The sequence below is a fragment of the Python bivittatus genome, unplaced genomic scaffold (assembly GCF_059951505.1).
Source record: "Python bivittatus isolate LINGU-HERP-01145 unplaced genomic scaffold, Pbiv_v1 ctg000010_np1212, whole genome shotgun sequence".
Taxonomy (NCBI): domain Eukaryota; kingdom Metazoa; phylum Chordata; class Lepidosauria; order Squamata; family Pythonidae; genus Python; species Python bivittatus.
Genome location: NW_028277029.1, coordinates 5,319,951 through 5,345,541, shown reverse-complemented (window position 1 = coordinate 5,345,541; position 25,591 = coordinate 5,319,951). Strand labels below are relative to the sequence as shown.

At 41.9% G+C, this 25,591-nt stretch overlaps 2 protein-coding genes across 2 annotated transcripts; one reads left to right on the top strand and one right to left on the bottom strand.

Moving 5' to 3' along the window:
- Nucleotides 1–1,269: 1,269 nt before the first annotated feature.
- DUS4L (dihydrouridine synthase 4 like) lies at nucleotides 1,270–10,866 on the bottom strand. Its single transcript, XM_007422106.4, has 7 exons — nucleotides 10,360–10,866; nucleotides 9,382–9,512; nucleotides 7,480–7,601; nucleotides 6,682–6,799; nucleotides 5,335–5,457; nucleotides 4,445–4,671; nucleotides 1,270–2,003 (listed from the first exon to the last, which is right to left on the bottom strand). Exons 2-7 carry the CDS (start codon nucleotides 9,510–9,512, stop codon nucleotides 1,753–1,755), a joined length of 972 nt encoding a protein of 323 aa, XP_007422168.1. The 5' UTR covers nucleotides 10,360–10,866; the 3' UTR covers nucleotides 1,270–1,752.
- Nucleotides 10,867–11,602: 736 nt separating this feature from the next.
- Nucleotides 11,603–23,161, top strand: CBLL1 (Cbl proto-oncogene like 1). Its single transcript, XM_088153126.1, has 6 exons — nucleotides 11,603–11,759; nucleotides 15,887–16,051; nucleotides 18,724–18,821; nucleotides 19,079–19,162; nucleotides 21,064–21,137; nucleotides 21,663–23,161. Exons 1-6 carry the CDS (start codon nucleotides 11,747–11,749, stop codon nucleotides 22,702–22,704), a joined length of 1,476 nt encoding a protein of 491 aa, XP_088009252.1. The 5' UTR covers nucleotides 11,603–11,746; the 3' UTR covers nucleotides 22,705–23,161.
- The last annotated feature ends 2,430 nt before the right edge of the window (nucleotides 23,162–25,591 follow it).

Below are 25,591 nucleotides of genomic sequence, written 5' to 3'. Positions count from 1 at the left end.
CTGATGTCCACACTGGTGTGATCACTGACCTTGAGCCAGACATCCTAGAGAGTGAAGTCAAGTGGGCCTTAGGAAGCATTGCTAACAACAAAGCTAGTGGAGATGACAGTATTCCAGCTGAATTATTTAAAATACTAAAAGACGATGGTGTTAAAGTGCTGCACTCAATATGCCAGCAAGTTTGGAAAACGCAACAGTGGCCACGGGATTGGAAAAGGTCAGTTTACGTTCCAATTCCAAAGAAGGGCAATGCCAAAGAATGCTCAAACTATTGCACAATTGCACTCATTTCACATGCTAGCAAGATTATGCTCAAAATCCTACAAGCTAGGCTTCAGCAATACATGAGAACTACCGGATGTACAAGCTGGGTTTCGAAGAGGCAGAGGAACTAGAGATCAAATCGCCAACATTCACTGGATCATGGAGAAAGCACGAGAGTTCCAGAAAAATATCTACTTCTGCTTCATTGACTATGCAAAAGCCTTTGATTGTGTGGATCACAACAAACTGTGGCAAATTCTTAAAGAGATGGGAGTACCAGACCACCTTACCTGTCTCCTGAGAAATCTGTATGCGGGCCAAGAAGCAACAGTCAGAACCGGTCATGGTTCAACCGATTGGTTCAAAATAGGGAAAGGTGTACGACAAGGCTGTATACTGTCACCCTGCTTATTTAACCTATATGCAGAGTACATCATGAGAAATGCCAGGCTGGAAGAATCACAAGCCGGAATTAAGATTGCAGGGAGAATCATCAACAACCTCAGATATGCAGACGATACCACCCTAATGGCAGAAAGTGAAGAAGAACTAAAGAGCCTCTTGATGAGGGTGAAAGAGGAGAGTGCGAAAGCTGGCTTGAAACTCAACATTAAAAAAACTAAGATCATGGCATCTGGACCCATCAATTCCTGGCAAATAGAAGGGGTAGAAATGGAAGCAGTAACAGACTTCATTTATTTGGGCTCCAAGATCACCGCAGATGGAGACTGCAGCCATGAAATTAAAAGACGCTTGCTCCTTGGGAGGAAGGCCATGGCAAGCCTAGATAGCATATTAAAAAGCAGAGACGTCACCTTGCCGACAAAGATCCGCATAGTCAAAGCTATGGTTTTTCCAGTAGTAATGTATGGCTGTGAGAGCTGGACCATAAAGAAGGCGGAGCGCCGAAGAATTGATGCCTTTGAACTGTGGTGCTGGAGAAGACTCTTAAGAGTCCCCTGGACTGCTAGGAGGTCAAACCAGTCAATCTTAAAGGAAATCAACCCTGATTGCTCATTGGAAGGATCGATAATGAAGCTCAAGCTCAGATACTTTGGTCACCTAATGCGAAGAGAGATCTCTTTGGAGAAGACCCTGATGCTGGGAAAGATTGAAGGCAAAAGGAGAAGAGGACAGCAGAGGATGAGATGGTTAGATAGCATCACTGAAGCAATGAGCATGAAAACTGAGCAAACTCAGGGAGGCAGTGAAGGACCGGAAGGCCTGGCGCAATATGGTTCATGGGGTCACGAAGAGTCGGACACGACTTAACGACTAAACAACAACAACAATTTGCTGATAAGGACTGAATATATCTATGGACTATTGCTGTTTTTATTCACAATTTGATATTAAGAAGATGCTAAAACTGTTTAAATGCACATATCGAAATCGAGTAGGAAAAAAATGTTCACAATTTTAAAAATATGTACACAATTTTTAAATAAGAGGAGCTTGGTCTCCTTATGATTAAATATATTTAAAAAGTTACTGAACCCCATAATTATCTCTAAGGTAGTCCAAAACAGCAGAAGTACTTGATAAAACATTAAAAATCTTCTTTTCTTGTTTTGAAGTAACCCTTTCTAACATGTACATTAAATGATGATGGAAACATGTGAATGGCGTCCCCTGTTCAAGTGCTATGTCCACCCAGTCCTGGACACATTGTAGAGGGGTGTCTTCATATCCTGCAAACAGAGCTGGGTTTGCTAAGAGCCCTCGAGCAACCATGACACCTATGACAGGAAAAGAAATATATTTCAAAAACCATTACGATGCATTTTCTTTATCTTAAAGCTGGAGTGGATAACTTTTTGGTATCCATAGTTGGTGGCCACAGCTATGCTATTTTAGGGGTGGGGCAGGACCAGAAAAGGAGGGATGATGATGTAAAGTGGTAGGACCGTGTTTTTCTTCTTTCCTTCCTGAATCTAAAAGATAGCTTTGTTTCGGTTCATTGTTAAACCTAAGTCTGTCTCAGAATTTACGGTACACAGAATCGTAGAGTTGGAGAAGGCCGTCTAGCCACTAGGTTCCACCTGCTGGTTAGTGCAGGAACCTCCATTAAAGCTTCCCTGATAGAGGACTCCTTACTCTGCTTGAAGACGTCCAATGAAAGGGACTACTACTTTCCTGTCAAAGTGCTCTTGATATTCTAAAGTTCTAACCTTCAGCTGGAATCTGCCTTCTATTTTATTTATTTGTGAAATTAAAAATGCAGATCACGTCACTGTGATAATACTATGTGTGCATGAGAGAGAGACAAAAAAATGAACTAAAGCTTTAAAAAAGGAAAAAGGAAACCCATACAGTAATAAACCACTGGAGAGCCAGTTTGGTGCAGTGGTTAAGGGATCAGGCTAGAAAATGGGAGACGGTGAGTTCTAGTCCCACCTTAGGCACAAAGCCAGCTGGGTGACCTTGGGCCAGTCCCTCTCTCTCAGCCCTAGGAAGCAGGCAATGGCAAACCACTTCTGAAATCTTGCCAAGAAAACTGCAGGGACTAGTCCAGGCAGTCGCCAGGAGTCAACACTGACTCAAAGGCACCAAAAATAATAATAAAAATAAACAACTAGCCATTTCCTTTAACATATTATTAAAGCTGTTCCATCTTCTGGTTTGTGCAAGATAAAGACATCTCAAAAAAAAAAAATCTCCTGAATCCATTCTTTGCCACTTATTTTTTCTTTTGACCTATGTAGTCTTGACCTCCTGGATGTGACACCCTTTAATGCAGGGTTCCTCAACCTCAGCAACTTTAAGATGGGTGGACTTCAACTCCCAGGATTCCCCAGCCAGCATGGCTGGCTAGGGAATTCTGGAGGTTGACATCCACACGTCTTAAAGTTGCTAAGGTTGAGAAACACTGGTCTACACATTTAAAGTGTTTATTCTGCATGTAAACAATTGTGTCACAGCTATTTCTACCCGTTTATTTAAAATTCCCTAATACTGTTTCAGTGGGGTTGATTCTCAAGTACTATAAGCATTGCCAGTCTAAAAACCCTTGACTCATAGATGTTAGCAGAGGGATTCCACTGATCTGCCTCTCATATTGAGCGAAAGTCATTCATAACAGGAGGCATTCTATGTCCATTCATATCCAAACAAGATTGTCTTATCCTGTCATTTTGCTCTGTTAAAAGAAGAAATGACTAAAAAGCCAGAACTTTCTTGGTTCAAATACATATAACGATACAAAGAATTTTAAAGATCAACATTCAACTGAAACCAGAATTTTTCTTGCAGGGATCAATGGACAGTCAATTAGAGAAGAACCATGGAAGATTATATGATTACTTCTGCAAGACTATTATATGTGAAAAAATGGAAAGACGTTGAAATTCCCACAAAGGAGGGATGGTTGGGGAAGATGACAGAATCAGCAAAGATAGCAAAATTAACTTGTTTGATTAGAGAAAGATCAACAACTACATTTATCAGTGACTGGAATCCCCTTATGGACTTTTTGCTGAAAAAGAGAAAAATGAACTTGTGATTTATGGGTTTGAGGATTAGAAACGGTAGCTTATGGAAAGAAGGAAATTATGATGTAACTTTAGAAAGAGTGCAAAATATAAATGCATTTACAACCACTGTTGAAAAAATTGGAAGTTGCTCCTTCCTTCCTTCCTTCCTTCCTTCCTTCCTTCCTTCCTTCCTTCCTTCCTTCCTTCCTTCCTTCCTTCCTTCCTTTCCTTCCTTTCCTCCCTCCCTCTTCTTCTTCCCCTCCTCCTCCTCCTCCTCCATTTTTCTTTTTCTATTTTCTTTCTTATTCATTCACTATTCTTATTTATTTTCTTTGTTTCTTTTCCAATATTTGTATTGTTTTTATCTTGTTAAAAATTTCTTCAACAAAAATTATATATATAAAAAAGGAGAAATGACCATAGTGACTTTTGCAGAGTTGATTTAAATTGCAGCAGGATAGAAATGCAATAAATAAATAAATAAATTTAGAGAAGCTTTTTCTTGTGACCTGGTGTAAGTCCTTAATAGCAATAATCTGCTTTGTCAGAATCTACGGCAAGGAAAAATGTCAGTAAAAAGCTGACCAAAGTAATCATCTGCGACCAACTCTCATTTAATGCCCTTCGTCAAACATGCACGTGCATTACTCATTTATAGAAACAAGCATTGGAGAGAAAAACTGAAAAGAAACAAGGTTTGTTCTCACCATCAGCTCCTGTTATTTGATGAATGGTCTTCACATCTTTTAGAGATTTCATATCACCGTTAGCTACCACTGGTATTGATATGCTGTCTTTAATTACTTTAATTGCATCGTAATGTACTGGCTGATGTCTTTCTTCTACATTTCTCCCATGTACAGTAATCCAGGATACTCCAGCTGCTTCTGCTTTTTGGCAGAGGTCTACAGTTCTCTTTAGATCATTGTGAATCCTTCCATTCCATGCAAGAGAAATATCAGGATTCAGCAGGTAATTCAGCGTGAAAATATAGTGAAAAGTTAAGAACCAAGGGAGGGAAGGAGGGAGAGACAGGTGGGTATGTCTCTCATGCTTTTATAATATTTACACGCTTTAAAAACACATACTTCAGTACTAGTAATACCCACCCAATGTTGTCTGTAAGGACTAGGATTGGCATATTTTGACTCTAATCCAAAGGAAATTAGTCGCACCCAAATCCATGGAATTTGAGCTAATTGTATCTGAATGTTGCTTGCTTTCAGTGGGCTATAAATTCAACTAATTTTCTCTTGACCTTAGCCTAGCCCACTAACATTGGTCTTAATCCTCATCATGATCCTACAGGTTTTGTTATCAGCAAAACATATTTAGAATGGGTATATCAAGTAGTATGTTAGCATAAGTTCATGAATCACACTGTTGTGCTGGACACATACCAAACCAAATATTTAGAAAATGAGTATCGTATTCTAATTATATTGCACTGTTATTCCCGAATAATACAAATTCCTTGATTTTTCACTAAATCATATTGTTCAGAAATAAGGAAAGCTCCTTAATTGATTATTTGTGATACATTTTTATGTAGGCAATAAATAAAACACGTTCACACATACATTTATAAAAGACTTACCGTATCTTAATAGATATTGAAAACATGGGTTTTTCCACTTGATTTCTTACTAATCTCACCATCTCTTGTATCAGTTCTGGTTTGTTTATTAAGCAAGCACCATAGCCTTCTGCCATAGCCCACCTAGAAGAAAAGAATAAATAATAAGTCTTCTGTAACAGGATGCATAATTATTTTTCCCAATTTTTTTTTAAATTCGTTGTGTAAGGAAACAGTCTGCACATATGGTTAAAAATGAGATTTTCAGGAAGCCGGAATTAAATTGTCTAACAAGCGTTCTTTGTAATTCCAGAAAAGTGAACATCAGTTTCCCCATGATGTGGTCAAAGACTGTATAATACATGCTACTTATTTTTTGCTGTATTCATGTGGATATACAACATATGCCCTGCCATGTCATATTAAAAATGCTACTTAATCAGACATTCAAACCTCATGTAAACAAAGCTTCAATTCCTGTGCAGCTTTACCTACTTTCAAATGTAAAGGAAGCAAATAATAGTGTACAGAAAATCAGTTATCAAACAGGAGTCACTTTCAGAAATGATTTTCCATACAGTCAATATATAGATGGCAAGATGTATTAAAACTACTCCCAACATGAAACTGAGCTCCTGATTTCACAGAGGAACTTGCATTCACCTAAGCACGTCAGATTCCTCCCTTGGATCTTCTGCCTGGGCATGAATATTTGGGCGTGCTTCCCACATTGCCCTCTTCCCCCTCAAATGTGGCCTCTGAATGGCAGAGATCAGCTGCCGAAGGGGTTATCATGGTCCGCAGGTTTAGCGCGTATATCATTAGGCTCCCTTTTCACTGGAATTTTGAGTTGCCCTCAAGTATTGAACACAAATGCTTTATTCTAAATATCGTTCTTATAAACAAATGATCTTAACAATGAAGCAGCAACCCAAATGATTCGTAGCCACGCTATCTGAAGGATTTCCTATAGCTATAAACTTGCATCAGCTTTACAATCAAACTCAGAGGCCTACTTAAATGTATTAAATTAGAAGCATGATCAAAAGGACCTTTTAGACCAGTGATTTTCAGCCTTGGCAACTTTAAAACAGGTGGACTTCAACTCCCAGAATTCCCTAGCCAGTGATGGCTGGGGGATTCTGGGAGTTGAAGTCCACCCATCTTAAAGTTGCCGAGGTTAAAAAACATCATTTTAGATACTAGTCAAATTCATGGGGGATACGTATATATACATTTTGAATAAAGTAAGTGTTTTATTTGAAATGTTCTGCACTTTGTATTGTTTCAGTTGTATTTTCATGTTCTGTTTATTTGAATCTTGTTGGGAGAGATCATTGTTTCCATATACTGCCTCAAGTCCCTTACCTTTGCGGGCAACCACAGTTTAAATCTACACCATCTGCAAATGGACTAACAAGGCCAGCTGCATCTGCTAAAACCTGTGCTTCTTTAGCAGCAAACTGAACAATCAAAGGATGATCACCTGTTAAAAAAATGAAATGTAATAAATGAAAAAAAAAACACTGAAATTTATGAAACAAGTTGCGTTCTAGATACATCAGTAAGAGAACCAAGGTGGTGTAGTGGCTAGCATTGAACTCCAGCTAGGGACAGCCTGGCCGAACCCATACTCAGCTGTTGAAACTCACTGGATACCTTTGACTAGAAGCTATTTGCAGCCCCAACTATCTCATAGGGTTCTTGGTGTATGGATATGCATACTTCTTGGAGCTCCTGGAGAAAAAACCGTGTTACAAATCTAATAAAGAAGTAAGGCCTTGATCCAAGGATAATTTAATTTAACTTGAAGAAACAGACAGAAGAACAATTTCAAACTCAAGACAGTTGGAGGGCAACAGTTTGAAGAAGATTTAGTGCATAGGACTCCAGGCTCTGAATGGATTCCTCTGTCGCACTAAACCTTGGTTTGTTTCATTATCCTTACTGAAAAAAAACCACTGTTGTCTTAATTCTAACACTACATCAGACCAAAACCAAACATAATATTTCATATCTCTGTGCCATGAATGATCCTACTCAGGGTCTTCCTGAACTCTAAATATGGTTTTGTATAGGTTTTTAAAAGATATTTGGAGGACAACTAAATGTGCATTAAAAGGGATTTTAAAAGCTCCAGAAGCTAGTAGAATGCAAACACCCTACCTTGGTTTGTTGTAAATTCACTGTGCCTGGCTTTCAAAGATCTGACAAAATCAGTTGCAATGATCATCGGCGTGTAGCATAAATCACAGTTGTATTTCCTGACTAAAGTTCTGAAAGACAATCTACAAATATAGAAGCACGTGAGATAAGCAACTGTTTTTTCAAATTATGACTCTCTTTAGTTCTGGTATTTTATCCTGAAAAACAAAGTGTGCAGTTGGGTCATTTTATATACTAACAGAAAAAGTACCAAAATAATTTTCTAAGCAGCAGGATCCTTGGGAGGGGAACGGCGGAAGCAACATTGTGCCGTCAAACTCAGTACAAAAAGGGCGTAGCTTATGCCGTGCCTGTGCAACACGGCTTTCATCATTTGGGCAACGATGGACGTTGAAGATACCTCCGTTTCAAAAACCTTAGCTCCTTAACGGAAAAGGTTAACTTGCTTCTTGGTAGCGTCATTACATAAAGCCATTCTCAAACCACACATTGTAGAATAATTCATTACCTATTAGAATACATTTGACAGATTACAGCATGCTGAGGGTCACTGAATTATTCATAGATTAGTTCTGTAGCTGTGTTCAGCTAATCCACCAGCCGTTTGTGCCTCAAAGCAAATTAAACCATCATGCCTGGGACACAGCTAGAGGACCATCGCATTTCCGCCTGACAAACAGTTTATCATCGCTGAAGCTCTCTTCATATGAATGGGCAGTTTCACACAATGCCTTTGCCCTGCTCCCATGTAGGTGATGCACTGGCGTGAACCCAAACCAACACCTCTGTTCTTCTCCTATCCAATTTACTTATGCGTTGTTATTCAGATGGTTGTTGCTGCTGCTTCTGATGCTCCACAACTTTTAGAAGCTTTGGAGGAACAATCTGAACCAGGGTTTCCCAAACTGTGAGGTGTACCTGGGGAGGTGCAGACAGACTCCGGGAGAGGGGTGAAGAACCTTGTTACATCGTTACAATCAAGCCACCTTTCCCAAAGTTTCCTTGTATTGTTTTCCTTGTTCATTTGGGTTCATTTTGGTGTTTGGATTTTCAGGGGAGGTGTGTACATTAAGATTACGCTAAAGGGAGGCGTGGTGGCAAAAACTTTAGGAACCCCAGATCTAAACTATACAAGCCAGTAATACATTTTCATAAGAATCTGTTGATATTGATATTATTTATGCAACCTCTGAGAGAACAAACATGACTGTTCTGAACCTGTAAATCAGTGGAAGCGTGCTTTAAAGAAAGTGACATTAGGAGGTTCATACAAGCCTCAATTCTAACTTTACTTCACTTTTGGAATGCCAGAGCTATGGGGAGCTTATGAATGAGCTGGCTTTCCAATGGTAGGTACTCTGCTTCTACCTGGCCTCCCAACACTTGGGCTGCACCTACCATTTCCCCCTCTCTGTAGAGATTCAGCTCTTTTACATCTTGCCAAGATGCTGTTATATCACAAGTGTTTTAGGAAAAAGAGGTGTGGTGCCTGGGTGGCTTAACAGCCCAGCACGACCACTGCCACTTGGATTTTGGGGGGAATAATGCACCCAACCTGAAATAAAAAATGGATGGGGACGGCACTCTCTGACCGACCAGCAGTGTGGAGCAATGATAATGTTCTGATCCTTTTGAAGTTGGCAGCAGTGAAGAGAAGCACTGGATGCCAGTGTCCATACTGGGCCTTGCTCAAAGTTGGTTGTGTAAACTGGTTGAAAGCCCAGGAACATTCATATCCAAGTGGAGGTATTCCTTTATTTCAATTTTCTACACTATGGGATGGTACTCTTGATAAAATGTGGCTTGCAAATGGAGCAAAAGAGTCATTATTAGGTTAATGTAAGAATAACGTTGATTGAATATGCAGAGATACATGGGGCACAATCTGAAAATAGCACTTACTTTGAATACCTAACCATAGGAGCGCATATTTTCACAACGCGTTCCGAACGAAACAAATCAACTGGATCTTTTAGCAGAGGCTGCCCCATTTGTCTGGACTGATTGGACTTATCGAGGTTATCAGGCCACATCTACAAAACAAAACGAGAGGATATATTAGCAATGTCCCCAAGTCCCCATGATTATCTTCCTGATGATGTACTGAATGTTCACAATCTTTTAATTTAATTCTGATGGTTGCAAACACAGCACTCTAATAGCCCTTTGATGAACAGCCTCAAAATCTCTACCTAAGTACCGTGGCCATATTTTCTTGGAAAAAACAAAGGATAAACCTGAAAAAGGGGTAAATCTGAAAGAGATTAATTTTTTTAAAAAATGCTTATAACTTGGCTTTACAAAGGAAAATTCAAGAGCAAAACCAAGAAAATAAGTTAAATTACGTAAATCTAAAGGACAGCTTTCTGAAATAAAGGACTGTCCTTTATGATAAAGGACCTATGGTCACCGCTGCACAGTCTAGCCAAGGTTGTTTCTCAACCTTGGCAACTTCAAGATGGGTGGCCTTCATCTCCCAGAATCCCCCAGCCAGCTAGCCAGACCATAGAGCATCACAGGGGTTTGAAAGAAACTAAGCTTTTGGAGAGATGCCAAAGAAAATGACGTGTGTGTAGGTGAGTGGGAAGGAATCAGACCTGACCCAGTGCTAGTTTTTTAAATATCAGTTTTACCCACACACCTGACCTTTCCCAGGAGAATTTCATGCAGCATTAAAAAGCAGGGGGGAGAGACTGTGAGACATAATGCCTTGGATCCATGTTTTTGCCCAGGAGGGTGCCAGAAATAATAATAATAATAATAATAATAATAATAATAATAATAATAATAATAATAATAATAATAATACCCTCCAATCAGCGAATGTGATTGAGATTTAAGAGTAGTTTCCATGTAAGCAGCATAAGGATCCACTTTTACCTTGCTTCTGAACCAAATGCTGGTTAGTTCAAAATCACAGGAGGAACTGCACAGCTGGCCGTGGTTTAATCCTGGGAAGCCTCCAGTTCCAGTCTGACCGGGTGTCCTGCTGATATTTTTTCTTTCGTGAAAAAGGACACAAGAACAGCGGAGGTAAGAAAATCATCTTTTTTCAGCATCCGTGCCGCATTCACACGTGAACAATGCACGTGAATGCGAAATGTTGCCTGGCTACTTGCGCTCCCCAGAAGTCTGACCACCCCGTGGCGGAGACCAGGGAGAGGCGAGGCGAGGCGTTTGCGCCAAACGAAGGGAATAAACAAGGACCGGAAAAGCGGTGCACGGCCTTGGTTTCTGCTGGAAACCGAACCTCGTCCTTGAAACTGTCGCTCTCGACTCCTTTGCAACTCTGAGCTGAAAGCGCTCCATGGGCAGGACTTAATTTGGGGCCGGAAGTAGCGTGCAAGGAAGAGGCCATCGCTTGCTCTACATTTATATCTCTATGGAGGCTCCCGTTGACGCGCTGTCTCCTTGGCCGGCCGGTAAACTTATACTATAGACTCACACGAGCTTCCTTGACTTTCGAGTCCAGTTTTCACCTTTTAATTATTCACCGCTCCGTTCTCCGAGGTTGATGGCGCTTTCGTGAGAGAGCTTCGCTTTCTGAGGTCGAGAGGTCTCGTGCGGAAGAGGCCGGGGAGCAAATTAATTTTTTTTTAACCGTGCTTGTGGCTTCTACATGCGGCCCGTGTGGATTTAGACTTCGAAGGAATCAGAATCGGGCACGCGACGCAAGGGGCCGGTTTTCAGCCGCCGCCTGATCCTGAGGGTTGGAAGTCGCGGCCCAGCCCCGCGGCCTGCAATACTGTGCATACAGAGGCATCCCGCCTTCCTGCCAAGAACACACGCAGCCTCCAGTTGTTCCCTCAGGATAAGCGTTTCTCAACCGTGGCAAGCTTAAAATACGCGGACTTCAATGGCCAGAATCCCAGCTCAGGGAGCTGAAGTCCACACCTCTTAAAGTGGCCAAGGCTGAGGAACACTGAGAAAAGGACTCGCCCCGGTCTTGGCGCCTTTTATCTGAAATCGGGACTCATTGCTACCCGAATGCGTCCACTCTAAAAAGCTTTTCCCCCCTACAGGTTGTTTTCTTCTATGGGCCGCTTCCGAGTTCCTTTTCGAGTATTTTTCTACGCCACAGCAGAAAAATACTCGGAAAGGAACTCGGAAGTGCCGTCTCCTCAGAACGGCTGTCGCACCTCTACCCGACCGACGGCGTCTATCCGCTCTCGCGACTCCCGCTCCCTCTCGTGCCGCGCGGTCTGCTTCCGGCCCCGCCCATCCCGTTGACGGCGACTTCCGGTCCCGAAGTGCCCTAGGCCGAATCATGGACCACAATGGTGAGCGGGGAGCGGTGGGGAGCTGCGTTTGCCGGCCGCGCCGGGCTCCGCCGCGCCGGCCGCCCGTTTCCGGCGGCCGCGGCGCTCGAGCAGGGCTGGCGCTGGCGCTCGGGCGCGGCGGCCTTGCGCGCGTAGGCGGGGAAGCCCTGGAGCCGAGCGCGGCCTACCGCGGCCTGGCTCTGGGAGGCCCCAGGCGGCCTCTTCCGTGGGAAGAACCGGAGGGGTGGCCAGACCGTCGGGTTCTGCCTCTGCCCCTCGCCGTGTCTGAGGCCCCGCAGGGCCGCCTCCTGGGTAGCGGCAGCCCCGTCCCTTCGAGCGGCGGTTCCTCGTCGATCGCTCCGCGGCGCGACTTCCGTTGGATTTCCCTTTCGCCCCCCAGGCTTCGCCGGCCCGAGGAGGGCTCTCCACAGGCCTCCTGTTTGCGGCTGGCCGGTGGCGCTCTCTGGTTCTCTGAGCGTTTCTCAACCTGGGCAACTTTTAGCGGTGTGGACTTCAACTCCCAGAATTCCCCAGCCAGCATGGCTGGCTGGGGAATTCTGGGAGTTGAAGTCCACACCGCTAAAAGTTGCCCAGGTTGAGAAACACTGCTCTAAAGAGACTCACCTGCTCCACGGATCCATCCCTTATGCGGAAAGATTGAAGGAAAGTTTTTTTTTGGTTTTCCTGGCCTTCCTTAGCCTGGTTGGCTGCCTTATTCACAATTTTAGAGCATCAGAATTTCGCTCCTCGGTGTCAAAAGACCTAGGATGACATCATGCGCCCGTCTTCCTTGTAACAGAGCAGCACTGTTTTCCCCACCCTGCTCCTATCAGATGAGTTTCACCAACAGTTTCCATAATTCCCAGCCAAAGTGACCACAATGCCTGAGAACGGTAGTTCAAGCAGATCTGGCGGTCAGCAAGTTGCCCACTCAGAGGGCCCTCTCCTAGGGCACCCACACAGTAAGGGATGGCAAATGACAAATGACGGAGAGAGAGATGTTCCAATACAGTTCTTTACTTGGAAGGCTTATGAAAGCACCCTCCCGGAAAACGCCCTGCCTAGGGCTTCTTCTAACATCTGGCACCAGGGAAAAGGCCTTTTTCATTGTGGTGGGGGGTCTTTTTAACAATTTATTTTATTTTATTTTATTTTATTTTATTTTATTTATTTCAGACTTGTATGCCACCCATCTCCCCCAACGGGTGACTCTGGGCGGCTCACAATAATGAAAAAGAAGAAAAAACACAGGTCTCTCCAAGCATGGATACAATCTATAAATAATTAAAAAACATATATTAAAAATGCCCTAAAAACCTCCTATGATTTTAGCCCTAAAAAACCTGTAAGATGCTGGGGGGGGGACAACCCATCACCCTACCAGCCATCTCCTCAGGTGCGGGCCCCCCTCTGGCCCCCAGGCCTTCTGGCAGAGCCAGGATTTAATCCCTTTCCTGAAGGCCACGAGGGAGGGGGCACACCGGGTCTCAGGAGGCAGGATGTTCCATAGGGCGGGCACTGCAGCAGAAAAGGCTCTCTGCCTAGACCCCACCAATCGAAATTCCTTGACCGGTGGGGTCTGCAACCTGCCCCTTCTGCTGGACCAAGTGGGGTGGGCTGAAATGACCGGGGCGAGGCAGTTCCTCAAATAACCCGGTCCCATGCCATGAAGGGCTTTAAAGGTGATGACCAACACCTTGAATTGGACCCGGAAACAAACTGGCAACCAATGCAGCTCACGCAACAGCGGTGTTATACGTGCCCTCCTAAGAACTGTCTGCGCCGCCGCATTCTGTACCAGCTGTAGCTTCCGGATACTCTTCAAGGGTACCCCCACATAGAGCGCATTACAGTAGTCCAACCCAGAGGTGACCAGGGCATGAGTGACCGTGCGGAGGCCCTCCTGATCCAGGAAGGGGCGTAACTGTCGCACAACACTTATAGTCTTAACATTGCTTAGTTCAGAGGCTTTTCCTTCTGATTTGTGTTTTAAGTTGATACGAGTCTGTGGTTGCATTTCTTTGCTTTCTGGTAATTGACTTCGAATAGTTTCCAGTGGAATAGGCATATTAATCCGCTGTAGCAAAAATAGTTAGGAATCTATGGTATCTTAAAAACTGAAGCATTACTGTATACAAGAGTGTGCAGTAATACATTTGTTGCTTTTTCAGAAATGTCATTAAACTAGTCATTTTCCTTTTGCTGCTGTTCTTACTGTGACACATTTTTTAAAAAATTTACAACATAGGGGACTTCCATTGTCAGATGGTTTATTTCATAATATAAATAGATAAAATAAAGCTTCTTCCCATTTCCACTGGTAAGTGTGAGGAAGAATAATATAAATGTTATCAACTGTTATCTATGTGGAGGTTAGGTGATTAGCTGCGAGCAGTCCACCCCATTGAATAGAGGCCATATAAAATGGACAAAACATCTTTTGCCAGCTAGGGTTGATTTCCAACCTATTCTGAAGAAACTTGGTGAATTGCTAGTGCACATATTCATTGTTGCACATGGCATTACCCAGAAGTCATTTCACCAATATAAATGTAAAGTTGACAATATGGATTTGGAATTGATAATACAAGAAGCCATATGAGCTTAATTTGAGCGATGACACGATCATGTATAAATATTCTGTTAGTGGGTTAATTTACTAGGAGGGTTCAGCTGGCTTAAATTATCTGGTAGGCTCTTAGTAAGTATTGATGGAAACCCATTTTGGCAGTTTTAAGATCATTTGAATAAGCACTGAGAACTTTTGCCTACGGGGCTGTTATTTGTTGCATTTCATGTTCCAGCTACGTCATGTCTGTGTATCAGTGATTAAAATTCCATCTTTCTATCTTATCTTGATCAGGAAGGATTGCATATCTTCTTACAAGCTGCTATATTAAAGTATATGATAATTTAAATAGTTTTCTTTTCCAGCTATTATCTGTTGTGAGTGTATATACAGTAGTAGGTATTGCTGCACTGCTGCTGTTATTGGCTGAATGGCTCAAGAGCATAATATGAGTTTGAGAATGTTAGAAATTCAAAGATCCTATGGGATGAGAATCTCTTATAATTGGACAACACATGTGAAGTATGTACATGAATTAAATTAAATTCTCAGTTGTTCTGATACACAATGTATACTTTCCCATATATACTTCTAGTGTTGGTTTTAGGGCTTAACTTTCTTTTGTAGTTTGGGCTGTATTAATGCCAAAATAGACTTCTATAACATATCAGTCTTACTATATATCTTGAACATGAATAACTTTGATACTTGGTAAAAAAGCACCATCTCATTTTAAACTCTAGAAAAAAGAGGGAGTTACAACTTACATTTATCCCTACATTAATTTATTAGGTATAAGATTTTTTGTGGAAGAATTTTCAAATGTGCAGTTCTTCAACATGGTCTCTAAAATGGTACTCTCTAGGTATAGTTTTATCATGTGAGTTTATCTACTGTGCCACACTTCTAGTAAACATTGTTATATGTTTGGGTTTCTTTGGTTGACACTTAAAATCTGTTAACAGCCTATTGGAATATTTTCACTGAAATCATTTTGTTTCAAGTATTAAGTAAAAACACCTTGTATATCACTACGTTTCTCATCGAAAACTATTCTTAAGGAAGAATTATAATGTATATGCTGTCATTCATGAATGAAACATTTATTTTCCATGTCCATGCCTGCTGTAAAGAAACTTTTGGACAGAGTGAGTAGAGGACAGGAGCTGGAACCACTTTGATAGCTTAGAATGACTCTTAAGGGGTTGTAGTTAAACAGCATTGGACAGAGCAGTGTGCAAAGTAGACAGGGCCACGATTTGCACATTTTCTGTTTCATTCCTGCATTTTCTGGGGACAATTAACATTTTTTCTGCTTTCTTAAGCCTCTTGTAGAGCTTACACTAAGGTTTCATATGTGTTCAACTCAGATTTCAACAATTGTTGAAACTGTTGTTGCAGAGAACTCTGGTAGTTACATCTGGTTCTGGTTTAGCAATTAAAGGATAGTGTACCAAACGTAGGCTCCAATTAGGTTGTAAAATAGTCCAGAATTGTGAAGAGGTTCCATGCTATCTCAGACCTGGAGAAATGGAAACTGGCATATCATATTGTGTGTGTTCATTGTTTTTTTATACAGACAATGACTTGCAAGGCACAAATAGTTCTGGAATTTTGGGTGGTCTTGATGTTCGTCGGCGTATTCCTATAAAGCTCATCTCCAAACAGACCAACAAAGCAAAACCTGCACCACCTCGTCCTACAAGAAATATGAATAGGGTACCTTCAAAGGCTGGTGAAGAAGGTAAACTGATTTGTGTAACATATTGTAATTCCAGAATGTTTCTGTAATTTCTGCTGTTCATTCACAACTTTCCTGATTAGAGAGAGTGCTAAAAATAAATACAAAGGATCCAAAGGATGAGGTGTGTGCATGCTGTGTTTATTTTTACGTTCTTGGTGCTGAGATAGACTGCTTCCCATTTCTTTTGCATTTGAGGCTGGCATTAAGCTAGCTTGAGTATACCCTTTCACGTGGTGCCTTTATATCAGAGTGCTCTCTTAGATACGCCTGTTCTTGTCATAAAAACAGCTCTTCTGAATCAAGCTGATGGCAAGACAGCCTCAGTTCAGCATTTTGGTTTCTTACAGTAGCAGGCCAGATGCTTCTGGGGTGCTTAGAAGCAGGAGGCAGAGACATAAGCCTCTCTTGCATTTGTTCCTCTGTCGGTGGCGTCTGGATGTGTGATGCCCCCAGCCCAGAGGTCACATGGAACCTTCAGGAACCGACTGTCAGAACCTGCATCACCCAACTGTTGTTGTTTTCCATTGTATTGCATTCGTTGGGAGTTGGATTGATTTGTTTCTGCCACTTGTAAATAAGGAGGGGTGGTGGCTGTTAATGGTTGTAAGGGGAGTTGGGAAGCAGCTTAACCATATATGGGCAATTTAGACTGGCTTGATTGCGGCCAGGCAGCTGGGGCCCAAAGAACCAGGAAGAAGCTCAGGGAGGAAGGAGAGAGGTCAACAACAGGTGAAGAGGAGTCATGACGCCAGGCAATAAGGGGAGGGGGGATAAATAGAGGGAGGTTTACCCAAGGCGTTAGTTTTAGCAATGTTCTGTTTACAAGCTACATGTACCTCTTAATAAAGAAGTATTTATCTGACCCAAGCCTGGTTGTGTGAGAATGCTTCAGAACTGAGAGTTGGACATCGTGGACTTGACACCAACTGTCTTCCGTGACATTTTGTCATCTCTTTTTAAAGCTATGCAAGTTACTGGCTGTCACCAGCTCTCATAGTAACAAATTCCACAGAATATGTGTGCTCTATAGGGAAGTATTTTTTTTGCCTATGTTAAATCTCCTACCAATCCCTGACTGATTCCTGTTCCTAGTATTATTCAGAGAGGGAGAACAATCGTGTTCACTTTCTCCATTGCCATGCATGATTGTATACACTCCAGTCACATCCCCCCTTAACTGCTTTGTTCCAAGCCAAAGAGTCCTAAGCATTTTAGCTTTTTCTTACAGGGAAGATGGTTGGACCTCCTGATAATTTTGGCTGCCCTCTTCTGCTCTTTTTCCAGCTTTATTTTGGGGCAACCAAAATGGTCAGTGACTGACACACTATTCCAGACGCAGACATACCCCAACATTATAGAAGGGCCTTACAGTGTTGGCATTTTTATTTTCAGGCCCTTTCTTAATTATCCCTAGGATGGAATATATTTTTTTCACAGTGGTTGCACTCTGAGTTGGTATCTTCATCTCATTTTTTATAAGCTTCTCCTTATGTAGTCCAATGTGTGTGTTGGACCCCGTTGGCAGTTTTCCACTTGCATGTATACAAAGTGTAATAGCATTATGGACACTGTCTCCTGATGGTTTCATAACACTGACATCTCACCCCAGATCATAGTTGCCACTCAGAATTTAATCTAGAGTTGCTCCCCCTCTGCTTGAACCTAAGACGGACTATTTCAGTGTTTCTCACCCTTGGCAACTTTACGATGTGTGGACTCCAACTCCCAGAATTCCTCAGCCAGCATGCTGGGGAATTCTGGGAGTTGGAGTCCACACATCGTAAAGTTGCCAGGGTTGAGAAACACTGGACTATTCTAAGGCACAGTTATTTCATTTGGTTTCTTTGCTGTGGCTTGAGGACATTTGTATCCAGTTTAGGTGGGAGTAATTGAAGTTCTCTATGCTTACAGCAGCTTCACTTTTGCATACCTCTCTTGTTTGTTTATTTGTTTAGCATTATTTGTCTGCTGCCTATTTTGTAAGCCTTTGGGCAGCTTGTGACAATAAACGTATTTTTCCATTTCAAAATCACCTGTAGATTTTGACAGGTTCTGTGGAGGATTTCAGTCTTTCAGTATTTTCTAGCGTATTAGATTTAATACTTTTGTTTGTATAAAGTACAATACCTCCTCTGGTGCGCTGTTCCCTGGCCTTTCTGTAGAGTTTATGTCCAAGAAAAACCATATCCCACTGATTCTGTTCCACCAGGTTTCTGCTTGAAATCTGTATTCTTCTTTAAAAATCAAGCATTCTATTTCTCCTGTCTTCTCTTAGCTAGCATTCACATAGATACAGGTAGTTCTCTTTTAGCGACTGACTCTTTTAGCAACCGGTCACAGTTACGATGGTGATGAAAAAGTAACTTGTGACCAGTCCTTGCATTTATACGATCTTTGCAGGTCTGTAAGTAATGGAGAATAAGATCATAAGCACAGTTGTGGTTTCACTTAGTGACTGTTTCACTTAACAACTGAGTTGCTGGTCCTAATTGTGGTTGCTAAATGAGGACTACCTGTACTATCTATTTAATCCAAGAAGTCCTTTGTGTCATCTTATCATCTCTAAAAGCGTGATCTATTAGGGGTTTATGGATTAATCCTTAGACTACAATTTTATTTATTAGGGTGAGAGCTAATGCTAAAATGTTTGTTTGGGCTTTGTTTTCCATAAGAGTTTGACTACAATGAAGAAGAACGGTATGATTGCAAAGGCGCTGATGTATTTAGTAACCAACGAAGGTTCCCTGGGCACCTCTTCTGGGATTTCAAGGTATGGGAATTGATTCAATATTAAATATAAGTTAGCTTGCCTACAAAAATTCAAATGTTGTTTTAAACAGGAGTTTGCTACCTTTTTTAAAAAATAGAAATGGTATAGCAACTAGCATGTTGTCATTAAATTATTAAATGTCTAACAAAATCATACTAAAACTTAAAAAAAATAAGCTTTCTAAAGATGCATTCAATAAGTATGTAAGCACAAGGGCAATCATCAGCTAATGAAACGTGATGTTTGGATTTTGATAGATAAATTTACTTGGAGAGAAGGATGACACCCCAGTCCATTTCTGTGACAAATGTGGGTTACCCATTAAAATGTATGGACGGATGGTAAGTAAAAGCATTTAATTCCTCCCGTAATAGTCCTGATATAGAAAATGGTGTCTTTTCCTTTTGAAAAACGGTACCATATTGTTTCTGTGTCAGAGCCCTCCTGAACAGGATATTGTGTGAGTTGAAAGTTGACACACACAAGCTTTTTGTGTTTGTTTTCAATAATGGAGTGGGCAACCTGAAGCCCCAGGGCCCCTTGTAGCTTTTCAGTACCCTTTTTTGGTAGCCTCTGCAGTTCCCACCAGCTACGATAACTGAAAATCAGTGGCATGGTTCTCTAACGCTTTGAGGAGAGGAATGCAGAAGTCCTAAATATGAGTTAATGTATAGAATAAAATACTGGGACCCCATCCTTCCCCCACTCCCAAAGAAGAAAAGAAAATTCTGGCAATGTCCATGTGAGTGACATAGCCCCAACCACGTTGCATCATTGCCCTGCCTCCTGTAGCCCTAGGCTCCTGGAGGAAGGTTAAGGGCTTCCTTTGGTCACCAAAGGCTACTTATCCCTATTATATTGGTTTAGCTAAAGCAGGGTTCCTCAACCTTGGCAACTTGAAGATGTGTGGACTTCCACTCCCAGAATTCCCTAGCCAGCCCTGGCTTGCTGGCTGGGGGATTCTGGGAGTGGAAGTCCACACGTCTTCAAGTTGCCAAGGTTGAGGAACCTTTAGCTAAAGGAAAGGCACTGATCTCTCCAGCGTTTTGGTTTGCAGTTGCCAGAAAAAAGCACTTCCATTTTTTCAGACTTTTGATTAGGGATGTGCAAAGCATTTTGTTTCCAAATGTGTCAAGCATGAAACTTCAGATAACCGCCTGGCTCAGCTTTCTGGGAACATTTCAAGCTCAGAGTATTACAAGGTTGAAATGCTTCAAAAATGCATAAACCAGCCTTGTTTCACACTTGAACATCATTTTCATGCTCAGGGTGGGGCATTTCATGAAATTTATGCTGATGATATTTTGAAATGAAATGTTTTGTAAACCTTTTGATATATTTTGCTTTAGAGAGGAGTATATAGAATTGTTGGTTGATTTATTTATCTCACATTTGTAGTTTTGTTCCCCTCTAGGTTATAGATTAAGATCAAAATCATCCAAAGAGCACCCAGATTTTTTTTTTAAAGGGTATCTGGCAATAGGCCATCCAGCCCTGTCTCTGCCATTCACTATACAGTGGAACCTCGGTTTACGAACTTAATTCGTTCTGTGACTCTGGTCGCGACTTGAATTGGTCGCGACCCGAAGCAAATTTTCCCATAAGGTTCAATGTAATTACCGTTAATCTGCTCTGGCGTGGAGGACAGGGAGGCGGCTATTGCTTGGAGGGAGAGTCCCCCTCCCTACGACCACGTGTCGGGTGGAAAATGGCCGTGGACCACATGTCACGGGTGGGAAAATGGCCGCGTATCCTGTTCATAACCCGAGGCGGAGTTCGCGAACCGAAGCAAAATTTTGCGGCCAGAGCTGGTCGTCACCCGAAAAGTTCGTGAACAGAAGCGTTCGTAACCCGAGGTTCCACTGTATATCCGTTTCGAGTAAAAACTTTTGTATAACCTTTGAATGTCCAGCAGAGGGAGGGGGAGAACTAGTTAAGCAATGCATAAATATATTTTCACTGTTCTAGTTCTTTGAACAATTCAGGTGTAAATGTTTTATTTCCAGTCTGTGTTTGTTTGTTTGTTTGTTTGTTTTGGTGTAATTTAATATTTATCATTGCTTCTCAGTAGGTAAACTATCTTTGGATTTTATTTGGATGTAAAATCAAAATGTAAACAGGAATAGAAAATACCGTACTACCCTGTTTAAAAGTGCAGTTTTAGCAGAGTGCTGATTTATTTATTTAAGCAATTAAGAGATTTGTCTGTGATGTTTTCTTGAATGTCACTTTTGTTTTTTAGATACCCTGCAAACATGTTTTCTGCTATGAGTGTGCTCTCTTACATGAGAAGAAAGGTGACAAGATGTGTCCAGGGTAAGCTTTCTAGAGTGGCATTTTGTGGGTGTTTGACCTTTTTTCCTGATCATTAGTCCGCACGGCTCGATTCCATCTTGCACATTCTCTCCTTAAGAGAGCAACCTGTGAACATGAATCAGGTCTCTTTTGGGGTCGAGAAGAAATAAGTGTTTTGTGGTTGGGTCACATTTGCTTTGTGTTAGGATGGCGCTGGACACGTGGAAAGAAATTCTCATTTTACGATCAGCTGGTAGCAGTGAGACTTCTACTGTTCAGCAAGCTACAGCAGATAAATGGCCAGAATAGAATAATCAGCCTGGGGTGTGTTAGACCCAACGGCATTACGGGACTGTAGATCACGTCCTTCGTTCATTATCTTTCTGTATCTCCAGCAGTTCTGAGTGCAAAGCTCTAGTTCAGGACTAAGAGCCAGCGTAGAATAAAATAATTGCACTTAAAGACTATACTGTACCCTCTAATTTTTTGTGTGTTTATTAACTGTAGTGTCTAAAAATCCCATTCTCTTTTCTTTTTCTAATCTAGCTGTAATGAGCCAGTGCAGCGAATTGAGCAGTGTGTCCGCGGGTCTCTCTTCATGTGCAGTATTGTCCAAGGGTGCAAGAGAACGTACCTATCTCAGAGAGACTTACAGGCTCACATCAACCACCGTCACATGAGAGCTGGCAAGCCGGTAGCGCGCCCTCCGCTAGAACCCGTTCATCCTCCTATCGCTCCTCCTCCTGCCGAAATCCCAGAGCGGTTCATAATGCCACCAGATAAGCATCATCTGAGCCACCTTCCACCAAAGCAACACATCATGATGCCGCCGCCACCACTGCAGCATGTGCCACACGAGCATTACAACCAGCCACATGAAGATATCCGGGCATCCCCGGCAGAGATGTCCATGGCTCCTCCTCCCCCTCGTCCGGTCAGCCAAGACACCTTCCGCATTTCAACAAGAAAGCACAGCAATCTTATTACTGTCCCCATCCAGGATGACTCAAACTCTGGTACTCGAGAACCACCTCCACCTGCCCCGGCACCTGCTCACCATCATCCCGAATATCAGGCCCAACCCGTGGTGTCCCATCCGCATCATATTATGCCACCACAGCAACATTATGCACCGCCCCCTCCCCCACCTCCCCCGATAAGTCACCCCATGCAGCACCCTCCTCAGGCTGGAGGTACTCCTCATCTGGTGTACAGCCAAGCACCTCCTCCTCCAATGACCTCTGCTCCTCCACCTATAACCCCTCCCCCTGGACACATCATTGCACAACTTCCACCCTATATGAACCATCCTCCACCTGGGCCACCACCACCTCAGCATGGTGGCCCACACGTCAATGTAAACGCCCCCCCTCCCCATCATTATAATCCTAATGCTTTGCCAAAATTCAGTGAAGACCAAGGAACTCTCAGCCCTCCTTTCACTCAGCCCGGGGGAATGAGCCCGGGCATATGGCCAGCTCCACGAGGGCCACCGCCACCACCAAGAATGCAAGGTCCACCTTCTCAAGCGCCACTTCCTGGACCACATCATCCCGACCAAGCCAGATACAGGCCATACTATCAATGATATTAGTAGTTATTGGAACTAAAATATGATAGAAGGATAACATTCTAAGCAGCAGCAGCCTTTTAATGAATCTGACTGTTTAAGAAACTGTCTTTTCTGTTTTGCTTTGTTTATTGGAAAGATAATAAACTTCTGACTGTAAAGCTCTCTGGGGATTTAAACCTTAAATAATTTTTTTAAAAAGAAAACTTTGATTGTAGGATTCTTGACACCTGGTACCCTGTAAGCTAAGTGGCTCTGTAGTTGACAGCAGTGTTTTAAAGACTTTGTATCCATAGTCTGACTGAATTGTCTCAGAGATGAACGTTTATAAGGCCTCCCAACAACTGAACACTTATTGTACCACTTTAAAGTATTTTTGTTAAATCTGATAGTTTTGTTTGTGATACTTTTTTTTTGTCAACCAGTGTATAATTAAATTTAAAATATTGTCCAAAACTGTTTGCTTTTTTCCATGAGATTAACATTTTTGTTTGGGGTGGGCTGAGGAGTAGAAAGAAACAATTTGCTTTTTTTTTTTTTCCTCTTCAAGCCAGAAAAATGATGTTTTCTGTTGAGAGGGCTGTGATTGCTTCCAAAAACAAGGGTGAATGTAGTTAAAGCTGTCCTTCGCGTCGGTTCAATGAATGTTGAGAATTGTAGTTTTATATTTTACGAAGCGCTTAAGCAAAATTTTACACACACACACGCACACACACTCACTCACTCCTGAGAGTAAAGCTCACTGAATTCCATGGAATTGTCTTTCCAGTAAATGTATATAACATGGATTCTCAAAACTTGGTAAGGAACATGACAGTTATTTTTGGTTTTCAAGCTGATCAGGCTTGTGCAGGTAAAGTAGGAGTACTAAAGCAAAGAGCAAAACTCAGAGTTAATATTTATAGATGGCTGTTTCTATGAGTCAAAACCAGCCACATTTATTATCTAATTTTATTAATAGGGTCACAAAGATGTATCATTGGGAAAGTGTAGTACTGCAAACTTAGAACTTGTGATTTTTAAGCTTGCATGGTAAACTTTTGAGGAGTTAGTAGGATCACAAATTCCAACCCATCTGTATATCTACTTAAGTACTTCTAGTTGCTGGGAAACATTTTATGAATGAAGGACCACACCGTCTGTTAAACACACATACATATAATGCAGCGTACACTTTTAAAACATGAAACATGCTTGCAAAAATTGTATTAAACATCAAGTGTATCAAAGAAAGATGTCAGTTCTGATTTCATGAATACACTAGTGGGTAGCAAACAGGTTTGCTGCAATGTAAGAAGTGAAACACAGCAAATTCACTCATATAGGTCATGCCAATTTTTAGATTTCAAGCACAATTCTGATTTTAAAAAGACTATACAGTAATGAGGTAAGCACTAGGGAACAAGTTCCACTGGATAGAGACTTCTGAGTTACCCTCCAGTTACGAAAAGCGTATTTGCTCATTGCTTTGAGTCTGATTTTGATTATGGATAATGTAAGGTTTTTAACATTTAACATGTTTTTTCTTGTGCTATCTATGTATATAATGGCCAATCTTTTCATCACTGTTCTAAAATGAAAGAATCATCTTTCTCAATACAAATTTGTCTTTTCTTAAGTTTTAGAGAGGCATCAGGGTTGCCTGTTATTAAGAATAAAGAGGATTTTAAATTGGATTTGAATGGATTAGCAGGTCTTTGGAGACATTTTTGATAGCAATGTAATCTTTAGGTGTTAAAAGAGGAAAGGCTTATTTCAGAGAAGGTGAAAGGAAAATGGGAGGAAGGCCAACAGTCTCGTTTTCCAAAATTGCACTTCCCTTTCATAGTTTGTGAATGCAGTTGGGCCATCAGGAATGTGTGCTTTTTCCCTACGAGTTCAAGACAGCTTATTTGGGGCTATTTCATTTCATGCCAACGACAAATCTGTGAAGGTAGGTTAGGGCATTCCTAGTCCAATACCTTACCTGCTTTGCCACACTGGTCAAATAAATGCACCGGTTTTCTAGTTCTGTGGTCTGCAGATGTTAATCTTGCTCCATTGTCAGTGAGAACTGAATGTTGTCTGCCATGCCGAAAACTACTGTTCTATTCCCAGTGTTTTAGGGCAGATTTTGCTTAGTTCTCTTGCAATTTGAACTGACACCTTTCTTTCTGATTAGTGATTCCAAGGAGTTATTTAAGGTCTAAGGTTATCGCTGATGGGCATTGGGGGGTGAGGGGAATAATCTTTACTCCATTGTTCGTGGTTCAATAAAAATAAGGCCGAACATGGTGAGGTGACAGTTTCCTAAGTGGCCATCAGCATGTTGCAATGAAAACAGAAGACTTGGGGCAATGATCATGTAATTGGAAAATTGGATGGTGCTTGTTTTGGTAACTGCTAATTTACTGCCCGTAAAGTAGATTACGCTTTTAGAGATGATAAGATGACACAAAGGACTTCTTGGATTAAATAGATTGGTCTGTGTGGATCAGATACCCAAACTCTTCTCTGTATCAAAGAGCTTGCAAGGTATATGCTCCTTCACCAACTGTCTCTGTTCAAAATGAGAAAGAGCATTAATGCAACCCGGAGTATTCGAATGATCCAGGGTTATCTGCAGCAAAGTGGGACAAGTTATGGCAAGCCCCGCCTCCACACTGGCATCACTGCTAAGCCCCCCCTCTACTACCTATAACAATGTTGTGGGGCAGGGCTTGTGTTATGACATCATTGCATGTGCCCAGATCACATCAGAAGCATATCTTGTTCCTTGCTTGCTGGCAAAAAACAGGCCAGCCAGCCAGCTCCGTTTGTTTTCTGCTGGTAATTGCCAATTCCTGGCTGGGAGCCTCCTCCTGGCCTGTGTTTTTACTGGCAAGGAATAATTATAGCATCTTTTGGGGGGATTCACACTCTGTTT

Bases quoted from the DNA above. Each gene is read 5' to 3' on its own strand.
- DUS4L (XM_007422106.4), bottom strand. From the start codon at position 9,512: ATGTGGCCTGATAACCTCGATAAGTCCAATCAGTCCAGACAAATGGGG. The intron at 7,602-9,381 runs GTAAGTGCTATT...CTATATTTGTAG, and splicing joins CCTATGGTTAGGTATTCAAA to ATTGTCTTTCAGAACTTTAG. The intron at 5,458-6,681 runs GTAAGGGACTTG...CTTTTCTTCTAG, and splicing joins AACTGTGGTTGCCCGCAAAG to GTGGGCTATGGCAGAAGGCT.
- CBLL1 (XM_088153126.1), top strand. The intron at 19,163-21,063 runs GTAAGTAAAAGC...TTTGTTTTTTAG, and splicing joins TTAAAATGTATGGACGGATG to ATACCCTGCAAACATGTTTT. The intron at 21,138-21,662 runs GTAAGCTTTCTA...TTTCTAATCTAG, and splicing joins GGTGACAAGATGTGTCCAGG to CTGTAATGAGCCAGTGCAGC.